Source organism: Culex quinquefasciatus, chromosome 2 (genome assembly GCF_015732765.1).
Source record: "Culex quinquefasciatus strain JHB chromosome 2, VPISU_Cqui_1.0_pri_paternal, whole genome shotgun sequence".
NCBI lineage: Eukaryota > Metazoa > Arthropoda > Insecta > Diptera > Culicidae > Culex > Culex quinquefasciatus.
The window spans coordinates 42201057-42226262 of NC_051862.1; the positions used below are offsets into that span (position 1 = coordinate 42201057).

At 40.6% G+C, this 25206-nt stretch overlaps 3 protein-coding genes across 4 annotated transcripts in view; all 3 read right to left on the bottom strand.

Annotated features, from left to right (window-relative positions):
- Nucleotides 1-4042, bottom strand: part of LOC6042175 (RNA-binding protein fusilli) — a 124039-nt gene extending 119997 nt beyond the window's left edge. Inside the window, exon 1 of one of the 2 annotated variants that reach the window (XM_038251612.1) lies at nt 3143-4041. The gene's annotated coding sequence lies outside the window, so the exon portion shown is untranslated. Of the gene's footprint in view, nt 1-3142 lie in introns of both variants that reach the window. The other variant, XM_038251610.1, reaches the window with a different exon arrangement.
- Nucleotides 4043-11818: 7776 nt separating this feature from the next.
- Nucleotides 11819-14284, bottom strand: LOC6042178 (AP-3 complex subunit mu-1). The gene is made up of 6 exons (XM_038257027.1): nt 14127-14284; nt 13305-13392; nt 12923-13248; nt 12710-12869; nt 12155-12654; nt 11819-12090 (listed from the first exon to the last, which is right to left on the bottom strand). The coding sequence occupies exons 1-6, from the start codon at nt 14159-14161 to the stop codon at nt 11955-11957; spliced, it is 1245 nt and encodes a 414-aa protein (XP_038112955.1). The 5' UTR covers nt 14162-14284; the 3' UTR covers nt 11819-11954.
- Nucleotides 14285-19963: 5679 nt separating this feature from the next.
- LOC119768076 lies at nt 19964-23713 on the bottom strand. Its single transcript, XM_038258439.1, has 2 exons — nt 23682-23713; nt 19964-21186 (listed from the first exon to the last, which is right to left on the bottom strand). Exons 1-2 carry the CDS (start codon nt 23699-23701, stop codon nt 20850-20852), a joined length of 357 nt encoding a protein of 118 aa, XP_038114367.1. The 5' UTR covers nt 23702-23713; the 3' UTR covers nt 19964-20849.
- Nucleotides 23714-25206: the final 1493 nt, after the last annotated feature.

The window sequence follows — 25206 nt, forward strand, 5'->3', positions numbered from 1 at the left end:
GACGGAGTCGATTTGCTCATGTAATCATCATACATATAAGCTTTGAGCTGGCTAGCCTTAAGGCCCCCGGCTCGGCTCAGAAATCAACAAAAGAGAGCTACTGTAAGATGGGAGTGAGTTTGGGTTTAAACTCATTGGAAAAAAAAATATTAAAAAAAATCAAATCATTTGCTCCGGGATTCGAGCTGACGACCTTTGGATTGCGAGCCAAGTTTATTATAACTTTTCCAGGGAAAATAATCCTACACCTGGACTGACCTAACGATCGTAGGTTAGGCCAGAACCAACATTTACTTCCCCATCCGATAGTAGGCATGATCAGACAAATCTGGTCTCAAAAAAGCCAGCCGAGGTCGGCTGGGATTAAACCCAGACCTACTGGGGTGAGAGACATCTGATCGATTTGGTGTATTCAGCAGAGTTGTAAATTCTGAAAGAGAGTTTTCAGAAAAATTTGTACACGGGAACAAAAATTCTCGTTTTTTTATTTGTCATTTTATCAATATCAGTTGATTTCCCGCGGAATACGTAGTTTTTACTTGCGATTTTATTTTATATTTTTTCAAGGGGGCTAAACTGACATTTTTTGCGCTAGAGTTTTAAGGAAACTGGTCTCGGAGTTTTGATTTCCTTGGAAAAAAAAGTTATTTGGAGAAAAAAAATATTGCCAAACAAAATTTAAAAAATCATATTCGGAAATTAGAAAAAATGCAATCAGCGTAACTCTACAGTGTAGATGTAGAGTCTACACACTTTCTGATAGACTACAAAGTTTTCAAGGTATTTAAGGTGAAATAAAAAAACACTTAACATAGAAAAAGCACCACAGCGAAAGAAATTTTCAAAAAACCTGAGAAAATTTCATCAAAATTTTCGTTTTTCAAAGGTTGGTTGAAGTTTAAATTTCGAGAAAAAAAAAGTTTCTCTCAGTGTCCATTATTTTTCAACTCGCGTTATCTCGGAAACTATAGGTTCGATGTTCAGTGTTAAAAAATAATACTGAGGATAAAGATGTAACAATTAGCAAAAAAAAATACTTTCTAAGATCTTTTGATATTTTGTATTTTTTCTAGCAATAAAATACCATGCCTCAACTATATTGTGAAAACTTTTACTTCAAAACTTGTTTTAATTCTTCCAGTCGTCACTCACGTCATAAAGAAAACTGTGAGATGAGATAAAACAATTACAGTCCAGACACGATTATTCAAAGCCTCATTTTTTTATTTTCTTACTTTTAACATCAAGTTGGAGTTCTACAATCCCATTTTAGTCAAATTTGAATTGTTGAATGCCTATTTAAATTAGAAAATGTATTTTTTCAATATTTCATCACCGCCATGTTGGCCACCATCTTCGATTTAAAAAAAATTAAATCACTTTAGAGTAGTTTATTGGTCTCAACTATCAAAAATAAGACAACAACACAGTTTTTTTTCGTGATTCGATTATCTGAAGTTACGATTATCCGAAGTGAAAGTGTATAGAAGTGAAGTGACTGTATAGAACTTTTGATTGGGTTTGACCCAAAAGTTGTTAGATATTTAATTAAATGCGAAATAGTAGTTTATGCAACAAGTTGCAAAAAGAGGATTTTTTCAGCACGAGTCGTACATTTATCCAACGAGGTTCACCGAGTTGGATAAATACGAAGAGTGCTGAAAAAATCAAGTTTTGCAACGAGTTCCATACAACATTTTTTGCAATTCCAAAAAACACAGACTGAGTGAAATTTTATGTCAAATTTTCATGTATTTTGTCAATAAATCGTTTAAATCAAAAAAATGTTGAAAAGTGTTACTTTTCGAAACAAGTGATGAAAAGTTCAACTTTTCAGCACCCATTTGAGTGCCGAAAAGTAGAACTTTTCAGCATTTATTTTGAAAAGTGTTGCTATTCAATTCTGTTATTCTTGGTACAGAAAAGTAGGCTATTTCGTCGTTCAAGAATGACAGGAAAAGTAAGTAGTTTCACGACGGAATTGCAAAAAAATGTTTCCAGTGCTCTGTTTTTGACTTCTAAACTATTTTTATTTCTAGCGTAAATCACAAATACAGTCCAGACTTGATCATCCGAAGGCCTTGGAAAAAATCACTTTGGATAATCGAATCTTCGGATAATCTAATCACTATTTTTTAATTAAATTATTTTTGATTGAAGAGCTTAAAAATTACCGCTGAACTACGATAGAGTGATTAAGAATTTTTAAATCCAAAATAAAGGTGATTAAATATTTAAAAAAAAATGCATTTTGTAAACCAATAGGAAAACAACTATATAAAATTGGCTACAATGGGGTCGCAAAACCCGCATTTGACGTTAAAATCAAGAAAACAAAACAAAAAAACATGTTTTTGTTAGTGATTTGGTTATTCAAAATCCCATAAAAACCTTCGGATAATCGAAACTTCGGATTATCGTTTCTGGACTGTATTTGTTTTTTTAATCAAAACATTAGCAAAATCAAATGCAACAAATAAAAAAAATATTAAAACCAAAAAAATAAAGAATGTTTATTGTTGGCTATATTTTTAAATTTCTGAAAAAGAAATATAACAAAACGCTTATACATGATTTGAGAAAAATTAAAGGTGGAGACAAATTTAAAAAAAAATCGTGTAGGCCTAGTTGTTGTTTTTGAAAACATAGCTGTTTTGAAGCGTAGCAAGGAGTTAGCGAGTATCTCTGATAGTGTTATAGCACTGAAATTAATCAGTCATCAAAATAATCAAAAACCCAAAAATAAGTTCCGTTTACTGCACCACATTCATAACCCTCGTACGAAATTATTAAATCGACTCAAAGTAGATCCCCGTACCAAATTTAAGCACTTGTTTCAAAATTATCATAAAATTTCCCACTTTTTCCTCCGTACAGTAGCAAATTGGCTACTAAACGTCCCCGTTCGCATCAGCTTTCATTAATTTTAAGCAATTCTTAAGTGGAACCACGGAGCTAAAATCGCGGTTCCACCGCGTAAACTCACCAAACTTGAACAGACAAATTTCACATTCCTCCACCCTACTACCGGCCCGACGGTCCCCCAGTCCAGCCAAGCGGATAAAACCACACGGAACTCAAAAAGTTTACTTGTTTTTGTGTTGTTTAAAAAGAGAGGATAATCTCGAGTCTTTCGACTTACCGTGCGCGGAGCTGTCACTGTCACTTGTCTCGAACCCGGACACCTTCCGAAAACCTGTTGCCACTACGGTAATTTTTACAAGGGGATTTCACTAGGGCCGCACGGTTCTTCCCACAGGTTGTTACACACCAAAATATAACGGAACGTGCTCGCCAGCAGTTCTCGAACAACACACCCGGGCCAAGCCTACTACGACCACACTGTGGATGTGTATGGCTGGGTTGTCTCGCGAACCTCGCAAACTTGTTTTCCAATTTCCAAAAACAGCAGCACGCACACACACACACGCAGAAAAAGAAAACTCGCTGTCAAACTGTGATGTCTCTGAACTGCTCCGATGGTCTCGCGAAAAACGGGGTTACACGCACTTAAATTTTACTGTGCACACGCGCTTATCGCGTCTAAACTACTACTAAGCTGGTTCGCGAACTCGCACTCACTGACAGTTGTTGTTGTGTCTCACTTGGCAACTCTTTGCGCAACACTCAACTCGCGCACTCTCTCCGTCGCGAATTGGTGAAATTCCACGAAATTCCCAAATCGGGACTCTTCAGACTGACCACCGCTTCTGCCGTCCTGCTCGCACAGCCAATCTCGTAGCCGCGGCCACTTGTTGATGCGCCAAACCTTCTCAACTCCCCTCGCGGTAACCAATAGCGAAACGTCAACAGAGCTGTCAGCTGGTCCCGTTATGTGTCCGAGAAAACAATGCGCAACAAACACTCGACCAAATAAACGCCACAAAACCAATCGAAGATGGTGGTGAATTTCTCCGCACGACCAACCGACGACGAGACACCTTGTGTGTGTCTGGAATTGACCAATCGGGGAAGAAACGCAGCGCAACCGGAGTCCTAAAACGTCAGAATAGCTACGGAACAGGCACAAGACTGACGGCGACGGCTAGCTGGCACCGTCTCTAATATGGAGAGCACCCTGAGAGCGATACCTTCGCTCACACCACGACCATCAACAGGTAAAACGCTCAGGTACGGACACGGTAGGCGCTTGCGTCAATTCGTCGATTCACCTGTGTGTGCGAGCTCATAAAGTAACCCTCCGATCAGGAGGAGTTGCGCGAACGCACACCAATACACCGCGAGAACCGAGCTCACCTGGGCAAGATGCCACCAATACAGATGCCATCGCAGTAGGCTCAGTCACCAGGTATTTGTGCGTTCTCCAGGTGCGTAACGGTGGCTGGAAAGAGATAGCTATTCGTAACGCAGTGTGGCTATCTTTTCAGTGTGCTGAGCTGTCATTGTGACACCTGAGCTCAGGTGAGCTGTAACGGGACACCGCTCTGTCACGGTCGTCTTGGATGCGTTATCTCAGGTGAGAATGGTGTAGGGTTGCCATCATTGTTGTTACAGTAATTTTATTTAATTAATATGTTTCCAATATCACGGAAAATACGTCCACTATTTAAAAACTGATTTATTTTTAATTAGTTTCAAATGATTACAAAATTTCTTTAACCGGAAATAAAACGTTCCAAATTATAACATTTAAATCGACCCTACTTTCAAAATAAAAAATCTCAGAATATAATAATTCCCAAAATAACATCAAATTTAAGAAACAAGGTTCCTCGCTCGTCCATCTTTCGTTGCATTCAAGTCACCGGTCTTTCCCGTGTTGTGTGTGTCGACGGGAGAATTTTCTTCCATTGCTGACGCGTGCGCAACCGCAAGCAGATGCTCCGCCTACTGCTGCCAGACGATCGGGTTCGTCGTCAGAGCATGGCGTTGATAAGAACAAAGTAATGGCTGAGCTGAGTGTATAAAAAATTGAAATTGGGAGTTTCTTTGATCAAAAAAGTTATTTTATATAATTGGGTTTTTCGTACCATTGTGTGGGTTGGTAACACACACACTAAAAAATTTGGAATATTACATTCATCGGAATCGCCAATCTGATGTAATGATTTATAATGTACAAGAAAATTTGATGTAAAATTACCTTTGTTTTGACACAATCAGACAAAATTTGCCCTAGCAAGCCTCTGCAAAAAACATAACATGCGAAATCTAATAAAACATCAAACATAACCTAATATTACATCTTATTTGATGCACATAACTGGAGCGTGTTTTATGATGTAATCTTACATCAAATAAAACAGAATTTCACGCTCTTTGTTAGCTACACGATTGAAAAAATGTGACAAGCAAACAAATGTCAGCCATGTTAACAAGAGTGAAAGTTGCACTGACTGGATTTTTTCTTCTCAAATTTTTCCACAACTTTGTCAGAACCTGCATCTCTTGATGAACGAGGACATTTATCAGATGTAAGAAACGGTAAATATAATGTGTTTGAGTTGAAATCAAATAAATTAATAGTTCTTCGGGGTTTCTTTGCAGGCGGCACGTTTCTCCTTGTTCCGGAAAGCAGCGGACCGAAAACCCGATTCCGATGCCGGGGACTTTTTGCGGTAATCTGCGGCTCTCAAAGTGGGAACCTTTTTCCGTAGTTAAAATTGCTAGGAAGTTTTTTTTTTTTTGAATCAGCGGGTCCTCTTCAGCCACGGCGAACCAACCTAAGTTTACGAGGCAAAATCTGGTGACAAAGTGGATTCAAACTGAAAATCAATGTACACAATGTTGTTAGTGCGAATGAATAATGACGTGCAATAAAAACCATCACAATAATTCGAAACAACAATGTTTTATTTCATGCAATAAGTGTGTATCAATTCCAATAGGATTATTTTCTCACCAGCATTGGGTTCCGTGTAATTTTACACGACCACGATCGGTTGTTTTAAACGTGTAATTTAACACATGACGTAACTTTGCGTCTTATTTGATGCTCCAATTATGTGCATCTTATTTGACGGAAAATTACACGAATTTTTCGTAGTGTGCAGTCCAGACAATTTTCCGAATTCACCTAAAAACTGGTTTTCCATGAAATAGATTGGTTTTTCAAGAAAAATATTTCTATGAATTTTTGCCTCCTTTGGATATGAGCAATTCTTTGAATTATTTCGATGCCAACATTTCAAAAAGCACACCATCCTTTTTGAGAAAAACGTATTTCAGTGTTGAGCATCCATTTTCAATGGAGCACTTCCATTCGAGCAGTTTTTGCTTTTTTCTACAATTTTTTTCTTATGGAGCGAACTGTCAAAAACTGCTCGACTGCGGGTGCTCCATTCCCATTTTCTTTTAAAAGCAAAATAAGATGTTCTAAGACTGTCTGCAGCGCGAAGTTTTATAATTGTTTCAAATTGCGAGCAGTTTTAAATTTTTAGAACTGGCGGAAATGAAACTAGAACACGATGCTCGCAACGCGCTGATCTAAATGTTGTTTCAAAAAGTGCTTTTAATTGTGTGCGTATGATTATCAACACAGCATCATAGTGTGTGTGTAAGAAAACGTGGATATCTCTATATATCTGATTTTTTTTTTGAAACTGAGTTCTATTCCAGTTCCAAATCGTCTCACGTTTAAAACAAACTCGTCGAGCAGTTTTATTTCGGTTTCAAAATACTGCTCGAAAAATAAAACTACAACTCCGCGTTGCGGCTGGTCTGTTTCAGTTCTATTTGAAAAATGAAACAGCTAGAACAAAGTAGAGCCGCGTTGCAAGTAGTCTAATGATAACAAACGATGAAAAACGTTGCTTTTTGGATACTTGATCATCCAAATTAAAAAAAAAAACATTTTTTCCGTATTTTTTTTTTTGAGAAAAACAAACATAACTTCTTTTGAAATCACCAACGTCTATATCACCCTGCTGTCATTGAGGGGGGCGCTTTGTTATGATTCGTTTTTCTTCGCCGAATGTACATGGCGCTTTTTTCATGATGCTTTTTTTTCGTCACGAGGTTCATGTAGTCTTTTATTTGACAGGTTGACAGGGCTATATAAACAGGGACTGCTGATGGCAGAGATTTTGTTTATGTTACTTTATTTAAAATCATGATTAAACTGACTTTACTGAAGTAACTTTTGTTCATTTTTGGTGGAGAGGTAGCTTATTAGGAGTACTTTCATAATATGCAATAACCCAGAAAGTGTCAAAATGTACATGATGCCTTTTGAAATGCTACCGTCGATTTAACAAGATAATGTTTTTTTTCTCAGAAGATAATTTCTGTGAGTTTTTTCAGTCTTTTCAATATGACCATGGTGCACTGCACTGCCAATGTTTGCATAAATGTCCCTTATGAGCAGTTTTCTACAAAATCGGCCAATTTCGACCATACATTTATATTTTTTGTGGGCACCTTTTCTATGACCAAAGAAGTCATTTTGTGTCATTGGTTCACCCATACAAATCTCCAAACAATTTTGGCAGCTAATGGCTATGGCAGAAATGGTACGTAAATATTCGAAAATCTGTAACTTTCTAAAGATTTTTTTGATTGAATTGGTGTTTTCGGCAAAGTTGTAGGTATTGATGAGGACTATTCAGAAAAAATCGGTACGCGGAAAAAATGTGTGAAAAAAATTAATATAAATATTTAAATAACAAGCCTTATGAGTTGCGTTCGAGAATTTGAACGGTGCGCGTCGCGGTCATCACGCAGGATTTTCGTTGCCGTTTCCGTCTTTGTTGTCCCCCCGATCTTTCCACAGCTGGCTGTCTAAAATTGAATCATTTATGCTAAACTCAACACCAAATAACCGGGAATAGTCTCATCCGCATACTCCGACTGTTTGCCTTGAGAGTGCATAATACATCACACCATTAAACAAAATTTATTGATTATTCGGTCGCATCTATGTTGAATCCTGGCCATTATCCTTACCCACTAACAAAATCCCAAGTAGAAGTAGTGGATATCGCCACCCTTGGTAGCAACCTGTGCTAACTAACATTCCCGTCCCAATCCCCCGAGATCTACAAACTGACATGGCGGGCGCCGTTGGTGGCCAACGACTGTTACCTATTTGCTCCAGATCTAGTTTTAATGATCTTGATGTTTTATCTTTTCAGCGCATTCATACATGCTGTTGATAAGGGAAACACCATTAGATCGTTTAAGCGTATGGTCAGTTGTATTGTATTGATAGGATATTACGGTCCTATTCAGCAACGGAGAAAGACAACCATGGGTGGTCTCTCATGCTCATGCTCATAGAGATTTTTGTCAAAAATTTAAAAAAATTTTAATTTAAAATTGTTTGACCCCATTTTCCGTATTTTTGCCTTTCTTACAAAAGAAAGGTTTAAGGTTTGCTTTTGGAAAAACGCTTTTTTCAGAAATCTAAAAAAATTCGTGCACGGCGAGGATTCGTCCCAGGAAAAAATCCTATTACTAAATTGAAGGTTTAGATGCGCTCTTTCGATTGAATTTTGGCCCGAAACCCGGAACTCAAAGTCTGAATTTTGAGAGCTCTTTTTCTGAAATACATGGCCGATGTCTGTATCCGCTCTTAAAAATTTGTGTCTTCCATCACTGGAAAACCGCTCGTGAAACCCACAATTTTTAAAAGCCAGATCTGTAGCCGTGGGGTCGGAGACGAACATTTTATTTTTCGATTCACAATTTTCGACCAGTAAATATGGTCAAAGCCATTTTTAGAGGTATTTTTTGGACTATTTTACAGATAACACTATCAAATTTAAAGAATTCAGTTTCAAACAAAAAGCCATTCGAAAACATGCGCCATAAACTGTTTGGGCCCAAAATTTGAAGCTTTTCCAAACTGTATTTCCAGAGATATAGCGATTTTAGTGTTTTTCGTCTTATTTTTACCTATTAATTTTTTGGAGTTATACAAAATCATATACTGAACATCAAATTCAAAGTCCCGGCTCGTTCTCGCTCGACAAGTCGTCAAGTCGAAGCTTCAACGCCAGCGCGTTTACGCTTGCGCGTTTTACGCTGCGCGTGAAAGTGTTCTTTCTGGCTTCTCATAATTGATTGACAAAGTGCAATTGCGATACATATTTTTTTAAGTTAATCATAGACTAACATTATAGACTGAGTACCCTTTATTTTTTTCTAATAATGTCAATCCGTTATGTTTTTCTTAATTAAATTTAAATGTCTTGCGACAAGTAATGTACTTCTGAAATTAAAAAAAATGGCATTTGAGGTTAACCCTTAAAAGATTCGAAGCTTTAGGTAAAATTCTCACTGGATGGTATCATTATGTTTTTGAAAAAATAATTGCACCAAAATATATCTCGGAGTTTCATCATTTTGTAAGAAAGGCTCTATTTCACCTCTGGTGATATTAAATCGGGTTTTTTTATTTTTTCAATAATTAAGTAAGTTTTTTTGAACTTTTTCTTTCTTTTGATTAAGTTTTTTTTATTTCCAACTGCTCAAAAATTAATTATGATTATTCACCAATAAAACTGAATTGAATTGAATTTTTTCATTGGTGTCCATGATTTTCCATTCCTGATTTCTTTTTGTTTGTCAAAAGTTCAGAAATTTTCCTACAATTTTGTCTAAGAAACATTGAAGATAGGACCACTGGTTGCTGAGATACAGCGGATAAAAGAAAAAGAAACAGGAAAATTGAAGTTTTCCAAGTCTCACCAAAACAACCCTTTATACCTGATGGTCCGATTTTCAATTGTAAAATATGAAACATTCATGAAATGTTTCGATCATTTAGAAAACAATAAATTGTTTTTTTTTAATCAAGACTAACATTTCAAAAGGGCAAAACATTCAATATTACGCCCGGGCAAAATGTTCTTTTGAACATGGTTCAGCCACTCACTTGAAAAATAATCCCGAAACATGTAATTAATAAGCAAGCGCTATCCAAAAAAAAATCAAACACACTGAGTCACTTGACGTTTACCTATTCTAATCAAAGGCTGACGAAATCCGAGCGAAAGCAAATAAAGAACAAAGGGTGGCCATCAACATCAGAGTGATGCCAGGAAACTTTCTCTATACTCTATAAATACCACTTTTCGTGAATGTACTTGGTTTTAGTAAATTTTAAGGAACACTCCAGATTATCGTGCATCACGACCGCGTAGTAGGCTGGGAATGGGTATATTCCCAAACTTAAACTAGCTTAAACTGTTACGATCGTTGAGACGGGCGCACTGCCAGACGGTGGAAGACCGACGGTGTAATCGGTGAACGGTGACCGATGCCACTGTGAACTGTCAACGCGCGCAAATGAAAAACGGAGAGAAGAAATGTGCGTGTGGGACACAGGGAAGCCACGTTTTAGCAAGTTACCGAAACAAAAGTGCGATCGTTCGAGAAGCTTCACTACAGGATTTTAGGAGGAATAATTGGTGTTGAAGTAGTTTGAGAAAGAGGAATTCGGTGGAAAAGAAGACTAATAAATTTTGTAGCTGTCACTACGACTGTTGACAAACAGTTTTACTGACAATCACCCGAACATAATCCTTAAAGCAAACTTCTTCCAGCTGAACAAATGAACCTTAACGAAGCAATGGAGCTAGCTGACCAAGCAATCAACAGGCTGCAAAAAAAATGCGTGAGGATTCTTCATTTGACAAATTCGCGAAGGTTTGTAAATAGCAGTAAGGATAGATTATAAATATTTTTTTTTATTTTAAAGGTTCAGAAACATGTAGCACACTGACTATCAGTCTCCCTAGAAAGAAGTCAATAGTCACGGACGATCCAAAGTGATTCTACGAAGAATCGCTCTACAACTCATTTTTTGACGAACTTTTAGAACATATTGAGGAAAGATTCACCGAGCCTAACAAGCTACTAAAAGGTGTTGATTGTGTTTGTTTCAACACAAGCAACCAGCACTTTATTTGGACCAAGTAAGTGAACTATATGCATTGGCGACGAATGAAAAGGAATTGGAAGCAATATCACTCAAAAGCTTCATAGTTGAATTTGTGCTCTGGCGGGAAAAAACGTTGGACATGATCTTAACTGTTGGTGAAGCCGTAGATTTGAGCCCACTCCGCGCTTTTGTAAACGTAAATAAGCTTTTGAAAATATTAATGGTAATGGCGTCAGTCGAGAGGTCATCCTCGGCTTTACGAAGATTTAACTCGTATTTAAGAAATACGACAACAGAAACGCAACTAGTCTAGTGAACAAGTGCTTTAGGAGTTTAGTTCATCTAACAGAATTGTATTGTTGGAAGATGAAGTGGATAGGATTTTATATGGCATATAAAATTTTGCATTTTTTTTTTTTAATTTTTAAAGGGTGAAGAGTGAAATCAATAGATAGTACCGAAAAATATACTTTATAAAAAATCAATAATAAATAAGATAGTAAATTGAATGCTACAAAAATTAAAAACTTTATTTCGTAGTAGATGAAGTAAAGGACAATTTTTACTTGACAAAAAAAGGATTTTTTTATAAATAGCTAATAAAACAAACGAGCTTAAATTATATTGATGACAACTTATAGGACAGATGAAAAATTATTCAAAAAAATAAATAAAGGATAGAACACAAAAAATAGAAGATAGATGGTAGCTAAACATTGAAAAATAGAAACCCGTTCTGCGATGTTTCAGGTACACCCACAACAGTTGATATAACATGTTGCGAATTAAAACAATACCGTCTACAATCACAAATTACTTCCCTTTGCCACATCAACACGACCCGCTCGCGCCTTTGATCAAAGGTTCTACGAGCATTTTTTTTTTTTTTTTTTTGCTTTTTTTCTACAATGTATTTCTTATGGAAGAACTACCTACGAAGGTCTTTCGGATCAATAAACTACTTAACTTTTGTTCATTTTCGGAATGATGCTTGGGTAAACTTTCATAATCATATAATACGTTCATTTTTAGGGGATAAATAAAGTGAGATTTTGATCTAAAATGCTTTCAACACAATAAACGGGATGGAAATTACCTTGCCTTAACTTCACATGCGAATCTGGAACTTCCCAGCCTTGGTTACGTACTTGACCCCCTTGAAGGGCTTATACTTTTCACCGTACATGTCCAACCGGTTCACCTTCAGCCCGGAGACGGCCAACTGGGAGATGGTGAATTGAACGCTGAGAACAAAAATAATAGTTTGTTTATAGTATTTCAATTTGAAGAGAATATGACTCAAATTACCGATCGATGCTCGTCTCCAGCGAAGTGCACCCGGACGCCACCGACACCGTTCCCCGAATGTTCGGCAGCTTCGTCACATCGATCCGGCCCACGTCCCAGTGCAGCGTCTTGGTGACCGGATCGAACGTGTACTTGCCCTGGCTGGCCAGCAGCGCGCACGTCAGCACCGCCTTGGGCATGCGAATCTCCAGCTTGACCCCCTCGACGACCCGTCCGAGGGTGGTTTTGGGGCCCACGGTGATGTCCATGCGGCCCTGCTCGCCCGGTTTGAGACTGAGGTTGTGCCGCACGTAGATCGGAATCGCCACCACACTTTGCGACCCGACGTGGTACGACATCAGGCGGAAGTTGCCGTCCGGGGGGATGAACGACAGGATTCGCTCCGATTCCCAGCGCTTGAAGCGCACACAGGGATGGAAGGACACGTCGTCGAACAGGCGCGGGTTCATGAAGGACAGCGTCAGATCGGGCATTCCGCTGAGCTTGATGCAGCAGTCGATCTGAGGGTGGAATCGTGGGATTAGATTTGGTTTGAAGAAAGATTTCTCAGCTTACATATCCCTGAATCTCCGCGAAGATCGTCTGGCCGTTTTTGTCGATGATGGCGTCAACTTCCTCGACCACGTCGAAATAAGCTTCGTTGTTGGTGTACTTGACACCGGTTCTGCGCCACGGAATCGCCGATAGCTGTCCGGTTGGAAGAGTTCCGCTTACACTGAAAGAAGAATTAACATTAGTTTCAAGTCTAAAAAAACAACTCTCTCTTACTTTGACTTCCCCGTCACCGAGTTCGCAATGGTCCGCAAAATATTCGGCGGCTTGATCAACTCCTTCAAAATGTTACTCTCCGTGGCCAGCGGGAACCCATTGTCCAACATTTCGTCCAGCAGCTCGTACACCACCACGTAATTCTCCTTGATGATACTCTCGGTACACTCGGAAAAGTAATCCTCAAACGTGTCCACCACCCGATGCAAAAACTCAATCACGAACAACGGAGGGGATTCCTGCTTGCAGGCGGCCACCAGCGACACACCGCCGCGCTGGATCGACACCAGATAGTGGTGCGGCGTCGAGATGACCGGGGGGACGTCCTGGAAAAAAATTCAGTTAGAACAATTTCATTTGAAGGGTAAAAGGTGCAACTTACATTTGGCGATTCCCGCTGGACGTCCAGGAAGTACGAAACGCATGTCCGGGAAACGACGCTGCGCCAGTGCTTTTCTAGAAAGACATCGCTGAGGAAGATATTTTGAAAACATTTAAAACACTACTTAATAACTTGGAATTATGTCTTTTGTTGGTTAAATTTGGGTAATTTCATGCACTTCCTTTAATTATTTCATTTCTTTGAAACTCGTTTTATTTCCTCGTCTATAAATCATAATTTAACATTTAGTTTTGTGTTTTTTGCATTTTTTTTATTTTCATTAAGTATTATTGAGTTTATAGACGAATCCAGTTTGAAATGGCCGCTAGGTGGCCAATGGTGTTAGAAATGAAAGCTTCCATGTATTTGAATATGGGAGCTCAGGAAAACTCTATTTTTAAGCAATAAAATGATTATTTATGATAAAAGTATTGATTGATTAGGTGCACAAAATGTGTCTAGAATATTATTAAAATAAAAACTGTTCGAAAAATTTGCAATCGAGATAAGTACACCATTCGATTCAGCAGGAATTTTGGGCACCAAAAATATATAGTTTTCATATGTTAAGTATTTTATTTTAAAAGAAAATTAACAAAAAGTATGAAAATCCAGACTTTTAGTATGGGAGCTGTCAAATCTCTCACCATCAAAAAGCAGCGTTGAGCTTTCATTGGATTTGTCTATGAAAAATAACGATGACATAAAAAACTGGCAACACTTCTTCTCCTTTTCATACCAAAATCAAAACATCACTTTTCACTTTAAAAGAATTCCATATTTCTCTCAATTTAATCTTCAAAACAACAAAATTTCACTTACCCACTCGCGTTGACGATGAACAGGCTGTGAATCATCACTTTTCACACGACTTCCGGCAATATTTCACTGAATTTCGAGGCAAATTTCTCCTCACAATCTGGAAAACTGCTGATGTGGTTTTTTAAGGAACTTGCGCTGTTTTGGTTTTTTGTTTACCCCAGGAGCTGTCAAACTGCACGCTTACCATGGGAACTCAAATTTGAGTGGATCCAAGCAAAACGGCGCAAACCGTAGTCATACAAATTTGACATCGAGTACCCGAACTTAATTTTAACATGGTGAAGCCGATGTCAAATTTGACATGCGCTGGGTACCGGAAAAATCCTCCAGGAAAGCAGAAAAACGGTTCCGGGGGACGGATAGGAGTTCGGAATGATAGCAAAATGGAAATTGTCGTTCTGGGCTAGTTTTTTGATGATTTTACTTAAATTTTATTTTATTAAATTATGGTTTAATTATTCATATCATTTTCAGCACTAGCGAGTGACACTTGCCAGCGGCCAGCGGCAAGGCTGAGTAGGCGATTCAGCGGGTGGTTCGGAAGATTTGGCCATCTCCACGATCCTGGGCGATGACGGCGTCGAGGATTTGAACTTAACATTTCGGATGGTTCCTGTTAGAGACCCTAAATAGGGAGACTGGTCTAAGCTGGCTAAATCGATCTGGCAACGTATGTTTTGAGCTTGGCAACACTGATAAGTTTTGCTGGGCGTAAAGGCAAATGCTCGTTTGGATACGTCAAACTCGTGTCTGTTTGGGTACGTCAAATTCACTTCGACCAGTCTCCCTATTTAGGATCTCTAGTTCCTGTAGGGTCTGACCCTTTCCGAGTGTGCCGCCCTTTGGCACAAGTGTAGCGGTGTGAAAGGAACGACGGTAAGAGCAAGAAGATAGAACGGGAGAGGATCAGTCTGGTAGGGACAGTGAGCGAGGACACGTGAAGTGACGCGAGTGGTTCGAGAGGCGCTGGAGATATGGTCCGGAGCGACCGGCGGAGGCTCGGCAACGGACACCAGGTCAGAGGGCGGTCGGGAGGATGACCGGCAGCTACCGAGCTGCCTCCGTTGCGCCGAGACCCTACAAAATTGGCGACGAGGATAAAGCTCAGGTAATGAAGTGATTTTTTTGCGATGGAATACAGTGCTAAGCAGGCCATTGTTTGAAGACGTTGTTTTTTTTTGTATTCAAATGTGTGTGAGTGTGAGTGCACTAAAAAAGGAGGGGGAGAGAGACGGTAAGGAGTTGTTTTGTCCTCTTCTTTCGGCCGTTTGATCGTCGGTTGAGAAGAGAAATGTCAATAACATGGGTGCGTTTAGTGGTCCAAACTATACGATAAGTCAAATAATGTTGACGTAGGACTTCGGTCGTATGACGTAGGATAAATTTAAAATGTGGTAAATAAATTATTGAATGTTGAGTTTTCAACGATTTTGACGTATGATTCCAAAAATATTAAGTACAAGGTTGAAAATTAGTAATATAAGTTAAAGGATGATTTATGAACTGTAAAGTTATAGATATAATTATCTGACGAAGGAATAATGAGACATGGTGCGTCTCTACACCATTGGGTTGCATTTTTCTATTGAACAAATCTAATTTAAATTGTTAAAGTTGAGCTGAGTCGTGGTACTAAAATAAACTTTATTTATTTTTGTGTCTTTTAAAAACTTACTAATATTTGCTAACATATTTCAGATTCCAACAGATGTCAATGCAAGAAGTGAACGAGGGATTGCCTTCGGGTGAAATGTCCCTGTACTAGTTACGGGTGGTGAACAAGAGGTTGTTCACGGGTGAAATGTCACTGTTTGTACAGGTGGTGAACAAGAGGTAGTTCCCGGGGTAATGTCCCTGTTGTTACAGGTGGTGAACAAAAGGTTGTTCACGGGTGATTGTCCCTGTTGTTACAGGTGGTGAACAAAAGGTTGTTCACGGGTGATTGTCCCTGTTGTTACAGGTGGTGAACAAGAAGTTGTTCACGGGTTAATGGCCCTGTTGTTACAGGTGGTGAACAGAAGGTTGTTCACGGGTAATTGTCCCTGTTGTTACAGGTGGTGAACAAGAAGTTGTTCACGGGTTAATGTCCCTGTTGTTACAGGTGGTGAACAAAAGGTTGTTCACGGGTGATTGTCCCTGTTGTTACAGGTGGTGAACAAGAAGTTGTTCACGGGTTAATGTCCCTGTTGTTACAGGTGGTGAACAAGAAGTTGTTCACGGGTAAAGTGTTTATTCTCTAGGTTTTAAACACAAGGTAAATGTACAGGTTACTATAGCGATTATTATAGGTGGTGAACATAAGGATTGTTCATGGGTTGAATGTTTATGTATCTAGCTATTCACTAAAAGAAATATATTGTTCTCGTAGCTATTGTTGTAGATATTGATAAAACAAATGTTCATGGGTTATGATTGTCCCTGTAACAATTGTTATAGGTGGTGAACAAACATAAGAGATGTTCACGGGTTAAGTGTTCAATTAACTAGTTGTTCCCGTATTAAATTTGAATTGTCCCTGTAACTATTGTTACGGGTGGTGAACACAAGGAATGTTCACGGGTTGAGTGTTCAGTTGTCTAGCTGTTCACGAATGGGTGTTGAGTTGTCCCTGTAACTATTGTTATGGGTGGTGAACACAAGGAATGTTCACGGGTTGAGTGTTCAGTTGTCTAGCTGTTCCCGTATTAAATTTGAAATGTCCCTATAACTGTTGTTATGGGTGGTGAACACAAGAGTTGATCACGGGTTAAGTGTTCAGTTTTTTAGCTGTTCACGAATGGAGATGTAATTGTTCCTGTTGTTATCGTTATAGATGGTAATCAGAAGAAGTTCGGGGTTTTAATGTTCAGTTTTTTAGCCGTGTACGAATGGAAATGGAACCGTCCCTGCAACTATTTTATGGGCGGTTGTTGACTGTTGATACGGAGGGTATTCAGTTATATGATGGTTTACAAATTCGATGGATGATGTTTCTGTAATTATTTTTAGAGATGGTGAATTATGAGATCGTTCTCGGGTGTGTGTGAAGCTACCAATTCTAATATTGTTGATGAAAATTTGAGGCTTGGATTTGTTACAGATAGAATTTGTAGTTGTTGTAGCTTCTAACAAGTAATGAATATATTTTTCTCATAACAAGTGATACAAAAGGTTAATGGATATATGGTTGTTTTGGCTCTTGTTAAGAGTGTTGCCGCAAGAGCAGTGAATTTTAGTGTAACAAGCGGAACAGTATATAGTAGAGTCTTATCAGACGGAATGAGACACAATTAAGTCATCGCTCTCTAGCAATGTCAAACATCTTGCAATATATTTAATTTAAATTTGATCATTTAGCTCAGACGATGTTACATAGTTTTTAATGGTTGAATCCTGTGTGAATGTCAAACATACCTGCCTGCCATATCTAGATAATCTAACTACATTATTTGAGTATATGTGAGTGTATCTCTTTCGAGGTCAAGTTAATTACTATCGTAGTTAGCGAATTAATTGTTAAATGTTTATTGTTTAAGTAGAGTGGCACAAATGTTCATGTAATGTTATGTTACATTAGTTTGGAGTAAGGTGGAAGATTTGGGAAGACATTTTAGTCAAACGAATCTGTTGTTAAGAGGTTTTGAGAGCTCTCGTTGGTTTATCTTGGAGTGTTGGACTGATATTAGACGATATTGCGTTACACTTGATCAACACACCAACAGTTGTGTGAGTGTTCTTTATACACACTTTGTTAGGACTCTTGTAAGAATGGCCAAACACTCAACTTCTCGAAGGTTAACTATTTGATCGGACTATACTGTGTGGTCCTTATTATACTGATAAGAGTGAACGGATTAGTTTATTGTTGGTTGTCTATTAGACATCCCATACATATTGATTTATTTGATGTGTCTTAAGCAGGGATGGTATTTTCTCATTTCCTCGCCGATGGCCGAGGGCTTTTAGATATCGTTCCTCGCTCAAATCATCAAATTTTCGGCGTTCTCCCAAAACTGCATCAAGAGAGCGAAGCGAAAACGACGCCGATGAAATAGCGAGCAACGAACATACCGATGCGTAAGACGGAAAAAAATCTCTCACACAGCCAGTCCCCTCGCTCAAAAAGCAAGAGAAAGAGCAATCGTGAAATTCTCTCGCCCGTAAGCCCTGTAGAAATGAGTTCATTTGTGTGCGTGAGCTCCAGTGTATGTATACAGCAATTTCGTGTGCGTGTCTCTCCGGTTGGAACGATAGTTCCATCGGAGCCAGCGAGAGAGTATTTCTCGTCGATGTGATGGGCTTTCGATATTCGCGACAGCAAGCCGACCATCACTCGGCTGCGAAAGAGAAGAGAAGTTTTAAGAGACGAGGAACGCACCGAAATATGCATCAATGATAGTGCGATGGTGATGGTTTACCTACCCTGGTCTTAAGGTGTAGGTTGTATGATTGAGTAAAATTAATAGAATTGGAAATATTATGTTTGCAAAAAGAAGGTGGATTTATTGGTTATTGAATTCATTCGAAGTTGAGATGAACTGAAATCAACAGTATCCAGTAGTCATTCCTACTACTAGAAGACACGCTAGTGGGTTTAATTAGAGAGTTTAAATGATTACTGTTACTTCATGCATCGTTATGTTTTTAACAATTTACTAAAATTTTGAACAACCTAGATTTAAGTTAAAACTGGTGTTAAGCAATGATAAATATTATTGATTATTGTTAGGTACACATGAAATTGCAAGTTGGGTATTTAGCAGATCCGTCCATTGTTAAAGATTAGGAAAAGTTTTTAGGATAAATTTTAATGCTTCGAAAGGTACCAATTCAAGTCGACCAATTGGCGGTCATGTTTTTCAGAAGACAACATCAAAATCTTGATTCAGAATTATTGACAGTAATTGCTCCAAGAGTGAATGACATCATCTGCGATCTTGAACAATTTAAGGTAGCCATATTTTCAGAAGAGTCAATCATAATGGATTTGTGTAAGAGTTTAACCTAATGTGTACCGTCCCATTAAGGCAAAAGCATTATTTAGTTTGGTAGTAACCATTTACAAAACGTAAGTGTGAAGCTGCTATACGCTGTGGATTCACAATACACATAATTTTTGCAGGAAATCGCGGTAGTTTGGAAGTACAATATTATGGTAGCTTTTAAGTGTTTTTAAAAATCTATTTTATTGTTGTTAGATTGCTAGCGTAGCTTAAACTAAAAAAAAAATGAATGAAATAATAAACTTTTTACTTTTGAATTAATGTAGTAGCTTCAGGATGTTATGCTAAATTAATAGACAAAATTGATAAGGGACTCAGTTAATACATGAAAATGTTCTGTTTTATAGGAAGCTTGTTTTGAGATAAGTTAAATGTTATTTAATTATATTTAAAATATCATTCATTTGCACTTTAGAGATCAAAAGGAATACAAAAGGTCTCAAACATCGAGGTAACGTCGATGTGACATGACTATATTGTTAAGTAAATTCAAAATTTCCTGCTCATTGAATTGTGTCGTTGTTTGTTACAATATAAATGAATTATTATTTCACTAGCTTCTCCTCTGTATTGTTGTGTAGCTGAAATGTAAATAGCAGTTAAATCACTTACAGCTAATGTGTTGTTTTGAAAATACTCTAGAAACCATAAAAAAGCTTTGTTAGTTGTAATTTATGTATTAAAGATTATGTTAAAGGATTAGTATTTATTAGAACAACAAGCTGAGAAGATGAATTTAAAATTCGGGCGAGCATATTGAATTGATATTGAAGTAAGGTTACAAGACAGAACTCTTATAAAATCAAGACGCATTAGGATATATTTGCGATTGTTAAGTCATAAACAAAAAGGACTCAAAGCTTAGATTCATGACGAATGTTAAAATCGTGAATTAAAAAAAAAGTGAAAAGGGAGGAAGAGGTATCGAAGCTAAATATTGGTGTTCTACCAAGTATAGCGGTCTACGCACTTCGGAAGGAATCGGTCAAGAAAATTCAAATGGGCAACAGCGGCAGAGTAAGCAAACCAGAGAGGGTAAAGAAAAGCCCCAAGAAGTCGCTCCCTCTCTTTTGTTCTGCTGTTTGTAAAGCTGTTCCTTGACCCCTTTCCTTCCGGTCAGCGTACTAGCCTTATTCGGTAAAATGATATTTATGAGTTTGTCTCAAGTCACCGCAATGCAAGTTAAGTTAACAAAAACCTAAATCATCTTGAGACCAAGGATAATCGATCAGAGTAGCAGTTATTCAATTTTTAGGATTGAAAAGATTGTATATTTTATTCTAGGTCCTAAATTAAATCCATCTAGGAGAAAATAACTTTAATTGCTAAAGGATGAATACCGGGCACATATTTCAAAATAAAACCAAGGGGGGATTGTAGGGTCTGACCCTTTCCGAGTGTGCCGCCCTTTGGCACAAGTGTAGCGGTGTGAAAGGAACGACGGTAAGAGCAAGAAGATAGAACGGGAGAGGATCAGTCTGGTAGGGACAGTGAGCGAGGACACGTGAAGTGACGCGAGTGGTTCGAGAGGCGCTGGAGATATGGTCCGGAGCGACCGGCGGAGGCTCGGCAACGGACACCAGGTCAGAGGGCGGTCGGGAGGATGACCGGCAGCTACCGAGCTGCCTCCGTTGCGCCGAGACCCTACAGTTCCCCACAGAGTGGTCCTTCGCGCGTGGCCCACTAGAAGCCTTGCATGATGGAGTCTTTGACGGCGCCGAGCAGGGTTTGTTTTGTCCACTCAGCGTTTGGGCTGGAGTTGCTTTTGGAGAGGTCTTTCCATGGCGGGGAAGGCATACTTTGTTTGTCTCCGCCAGGGTTCTTCTGAAGGTCTTCCTGACCCTGGCGCCGCCTCAATGGCAAAACTCAGATCGTTGCGGAACTCGGAGGAGCGTGCACTTTCCAGCAGCTCCTCTTCGGCTTCGACAGCCGAGATCGAGCCGAATCTGAGACGGCGTTCCGCCGAAGGGGCAGTGGGCATTTTCGAGCCAGTTAGATGAAGCAGCTTGAGAGCCGGCGGCGTGACTAGCGGTGTGGAGCTGGCCGAAGTAAGGCCAATGGGATGAAGTGGACAGTATCTGGGGAACGAGAGTTTAAGTGGGCTTTGAAAGAATTAAACTGCAAATGAATGTTACCCGAGGGGTGAGACACATGCTCTAATCAATTATAATATTCGACTAATTGATTAGAAATTATTAGTTAGTTGATTAAGGTTACGCTAATCAATTAGAGTATTCCCACCATTTTATTTATCTTGGCCTGTCGAACAAACGTCAGAAAACCAAACCACCAAAACAAACGAGGCTATTTTACGAAGGAATCTAACCAAAAATATATTTTAAGCACAATTTTCTCTCGGATTCTGGGATCGACTAATCTATCGGTTAATTCTGTGACGCCTAGAAACAGAAAGATTGCCACGATCGTCCAAATAATCTTCACGGGACAACGGAAGCGCAGTATAGGTCACTTTTTGAAACCGGATGGATTTGAATGTAAGATTCCAGGGCGGTCCAGGTCCATCATGGCGCTGGGATGTGGTTGTGACCGTATTTGATTGTGATGTCCTCGTGCAACATGTTGTGCCGGTGAGCACTTCCAGTTGGTCCGATTTGGAAGCGATTTGTGCAGTCGGAAGTAGCGGTTCAACATTTTTTCCAGTTCGCCGGTCATTTCGTCGATTCAGATGTAGGCGTTAGCTTTGGCCACAGAAACGGTTTCCTTGAAACAGGCAAGTGCCGGAAGCTTAGCTGGTTGATCCAGATGACGGCTAAGGTCCCCTCCTTCGGTGACCGGATGTGCTTCCAACTAAACCACCTCACGTTCCAGAAGCGCTACGGAATCGGCTGCTTCTCGATCTTCAATGTACCGAAACGAAAACTGGCGAATTTTGTACACACCGGGAACCGTTAAGAGTTGGCCTAAATCACAGAGACTTGCCTAGATGGCTTATTTCTTCCTGCTAAATTCCTTCCGTTCTCGCCCCAAATCAACGACAAGAAAGCGACTTGCCATCGAGAACCCCAACATCGTGCCGCCCAGAGAGAGAGGCACACAACAGAATTTTTATTTCATTAACATTCAATTACATATAATGAAATATACATTTTTCATTCCCGGCAGAGTGTGCCTCGGTCTTGCGCCTACTCAGTTCCGCTCAACAGCGCTCTCTTCTCGCTCCTAGATCCTCGCTATCGAACTCCTCGATAGCCTCGCGGTATCCATCACCGGACATGGGACACGCGGGTTCCTCACCATCTTAATGGGCAAGCCGAGCGCGAGGCGGATCGTGTCTTTACGCTGTTGCTTAGCTGCAAACCGGACGCCAACTGTGGTCTCTTGCAACGTGTCTGTTGAGGCTGACGTTTTTTGGTTGCCGACAGCATTTCCAGATCTGACGTGACCATTGGCCGCGGAGTTGCAACGGAAGTAATCAGAAATCACGTCCACTACTCCCGCGGGTGACCGAGTTGGACAGAAAACGGCCTCACGAACGGGACTGATGGCGAACTTATCCATTGGGGTTTCCAAACTGGGCCGCAAGACTGGCCTGACAGTGGGAGCGCTTTAAAACGACTTTCACTCTGCCTGCAATCGTTCTGTGGAAAGAACACCAAAATAAGTCACTCGTTTCTGGGTCAAGAGTGCAAACTCACGTAGGATTATCCGACAGACTGTTTGTCGCTGTATTCGCCGGTAACCTCCGGCCAGGATGAGTGTACTTCCGGCTAAACGACGCAGCAGGACGCGGGTGCAGATGTTGCTGTGATTGAGCCGATGCTTGCTGTACCACATCCGGGGAAGTAGTGTCATTCGGTGTTCCGGTTGCCTCCGCCATCAGCAGTTTCCCATCGGCCAGCAAGACCCTAAATTATTTTCGGAATTGTTGTTCAACTTGCTTTTAATCGTTCAAAATCAAGAGATTGTGCTCACTTGTTATGTTGCCTTCAGCAAAACGTCGTACATTTGCCTGTAGTCGCGGATCCACATTCAAGCAGCTGGAATGGCCAGAGCTGGCACAGCACAATGTCCGGGATCGGTTCCGCGTATGGCAAGAGTTACACGGATACTTTTTTTCTTCATTCAGACGCGCTGCAGAGGGTCCAGAATCTGCTTCGCAGTCAGCTGGATCTCTTCGCCGTTCGTGTCGGGCTGATTGTCCTCCTTCGGCGCGTAAGGAAGCGGTCGTCGTCAGCGATCAAGCCACAGCTCCTGGGGGAATGACGAAATAATCAGTTCCTTGTTTGAGTTCAACAAAAATCTAAAACTCTTACCAAAAGATTTCGCTCTAACAGTCTTATGACCTCATCCGGTTGATCCACAGAAACTCGAAGTACTGGTTCCACATCCGCAGCCATCTCCGACAAAATTTCCTTAAAATGATCTCTTGACTGTTGTTTATGCGGAAACTCCATCTGTCAAAATGACTTCTCTCGAGATACCAAGATCAGGAGACGCGCGGTGGGAACAGTATGTCAAATAATCGCTAATCAATTAGCCAATCAACCAACAATTACGTTAGTTGATTAGCGATACGATAATTGATTAGGTGTGTCTCACCCCTCGATGTTACCTTTGTCCACGAACAACCATCGCCAGCCGATGTACCGGGATGCGGACAGGTCAGTTCCAAAACTGGTTCCCAGGGTGGGTTCAACAGACTTTCTGGACGCTTCCGTACTGAAAGATTCAAAGTTTAAATTTTGACTCAATTTATGGATTAATTTAATTTTGACACAATTTATGGATAAAACCATTGACTCCCGCTGCTTTTGGGTTCGGACGACCTTGAAGTTCATGTACGCCTAGATATGTCACGCCTCACAGGTTGGAGTTTTGCTTAATGGCCTTGAAGTAGCACGCGAAAATGCCCCGGGTGAGCTGCTCATTGTTGTTAAAAAGTTGGTTCTGTGAATGGCCGAGTTTCACGGAGCAACGGACGAGGAGACGGCGGTTTTCGAAGTTTTTCTCGGCGCTTATGTCCACGTCTATGAAGTTCCGCTAGCTGGGAATTTGGAGAGATCGTACCGTAGAAGCATCGCTAAGGTCTTTTCAGACAGTTTGAACAATCCGCTCTTGCAATAGAGCACAGCGAACATAAGCCACGGACGGAAGTCGCTGTCAGTCTGCGAAGAGCAAGCGATCCCCCCACATCGGCTTGATCGCTTCCTGCCTTTTTGACTTCTTAGAGCTTCCGCTGCATCTGAACGCACACCATTGATCCGGCAATCGCTGTGAGTTCCGTATCGAGCAGGGCAAGTCTCGCTCGCAGTCTCCGGCGGGTTCACAGGGCTCGCGCTCGGGGTCGAATGCTTCCCGGCAGTCGGCGGCGAGCGGGGCCGGATCACAACGCTCTGGAAGTTCGCAACCGCAGGCTTCCGGGGTAGCGGCAAATCGCTCAGTGGGATACCGGCGGCACGTTCACGCAGTGAAACGCCGGAGAATCGTGAGATGTCGAAAAGTGGCAGTCCGGCGCCAAGTGGATCACGGTCAAAGTCCGGGTCGCCGGCGAAGTCTCCCGGGAGTCATCATTCGCGGTCTCGGTCGAGGAAGTCGGGATCTCGGACATCGCAGTTGCAGGTTTCCGGGTAGAGGTCACGATCGGGGAACAAAACGCCGATACGGAGTCGGTCCGGTTCGGCGGAATCGCAGCCGGAGAATGGAGGGAACGGGACGAGTTGGACGATCTGGAGGATGAGCAGAAGGATAAGGAAGGAGGAAGCGACCGGGAGCGATCGCGCAGTCGGAGCAGGTCGCGGTCCAGGAGTCGGGGAAGTGATCGCCGCTCGTCGGATAATGAACGTGGAGAAGGGTTGGCACGTTTGGAAGAGCCGAAGGAGCCCGAACATGAGCCGGAGACAATTCCGGAGGCCAGAATCGACGTGGAAATCCCTCGTATAGTTACGGATTTGGGTCGCGATCTGAACTTTGTCAAACTACCCAATTTCTTGTCCGTCGAGACGCGGATACGTACGTGGACGAAATCGACGAAGAGGAAACGCTCGGCGAGAAAGGTCGTCAGCGCGTGAAACTGAAGGTGGGCAACACGATCCGCTGGAAGAACAACATCGACGACGAAGGGAACGGTGTACGCGAGA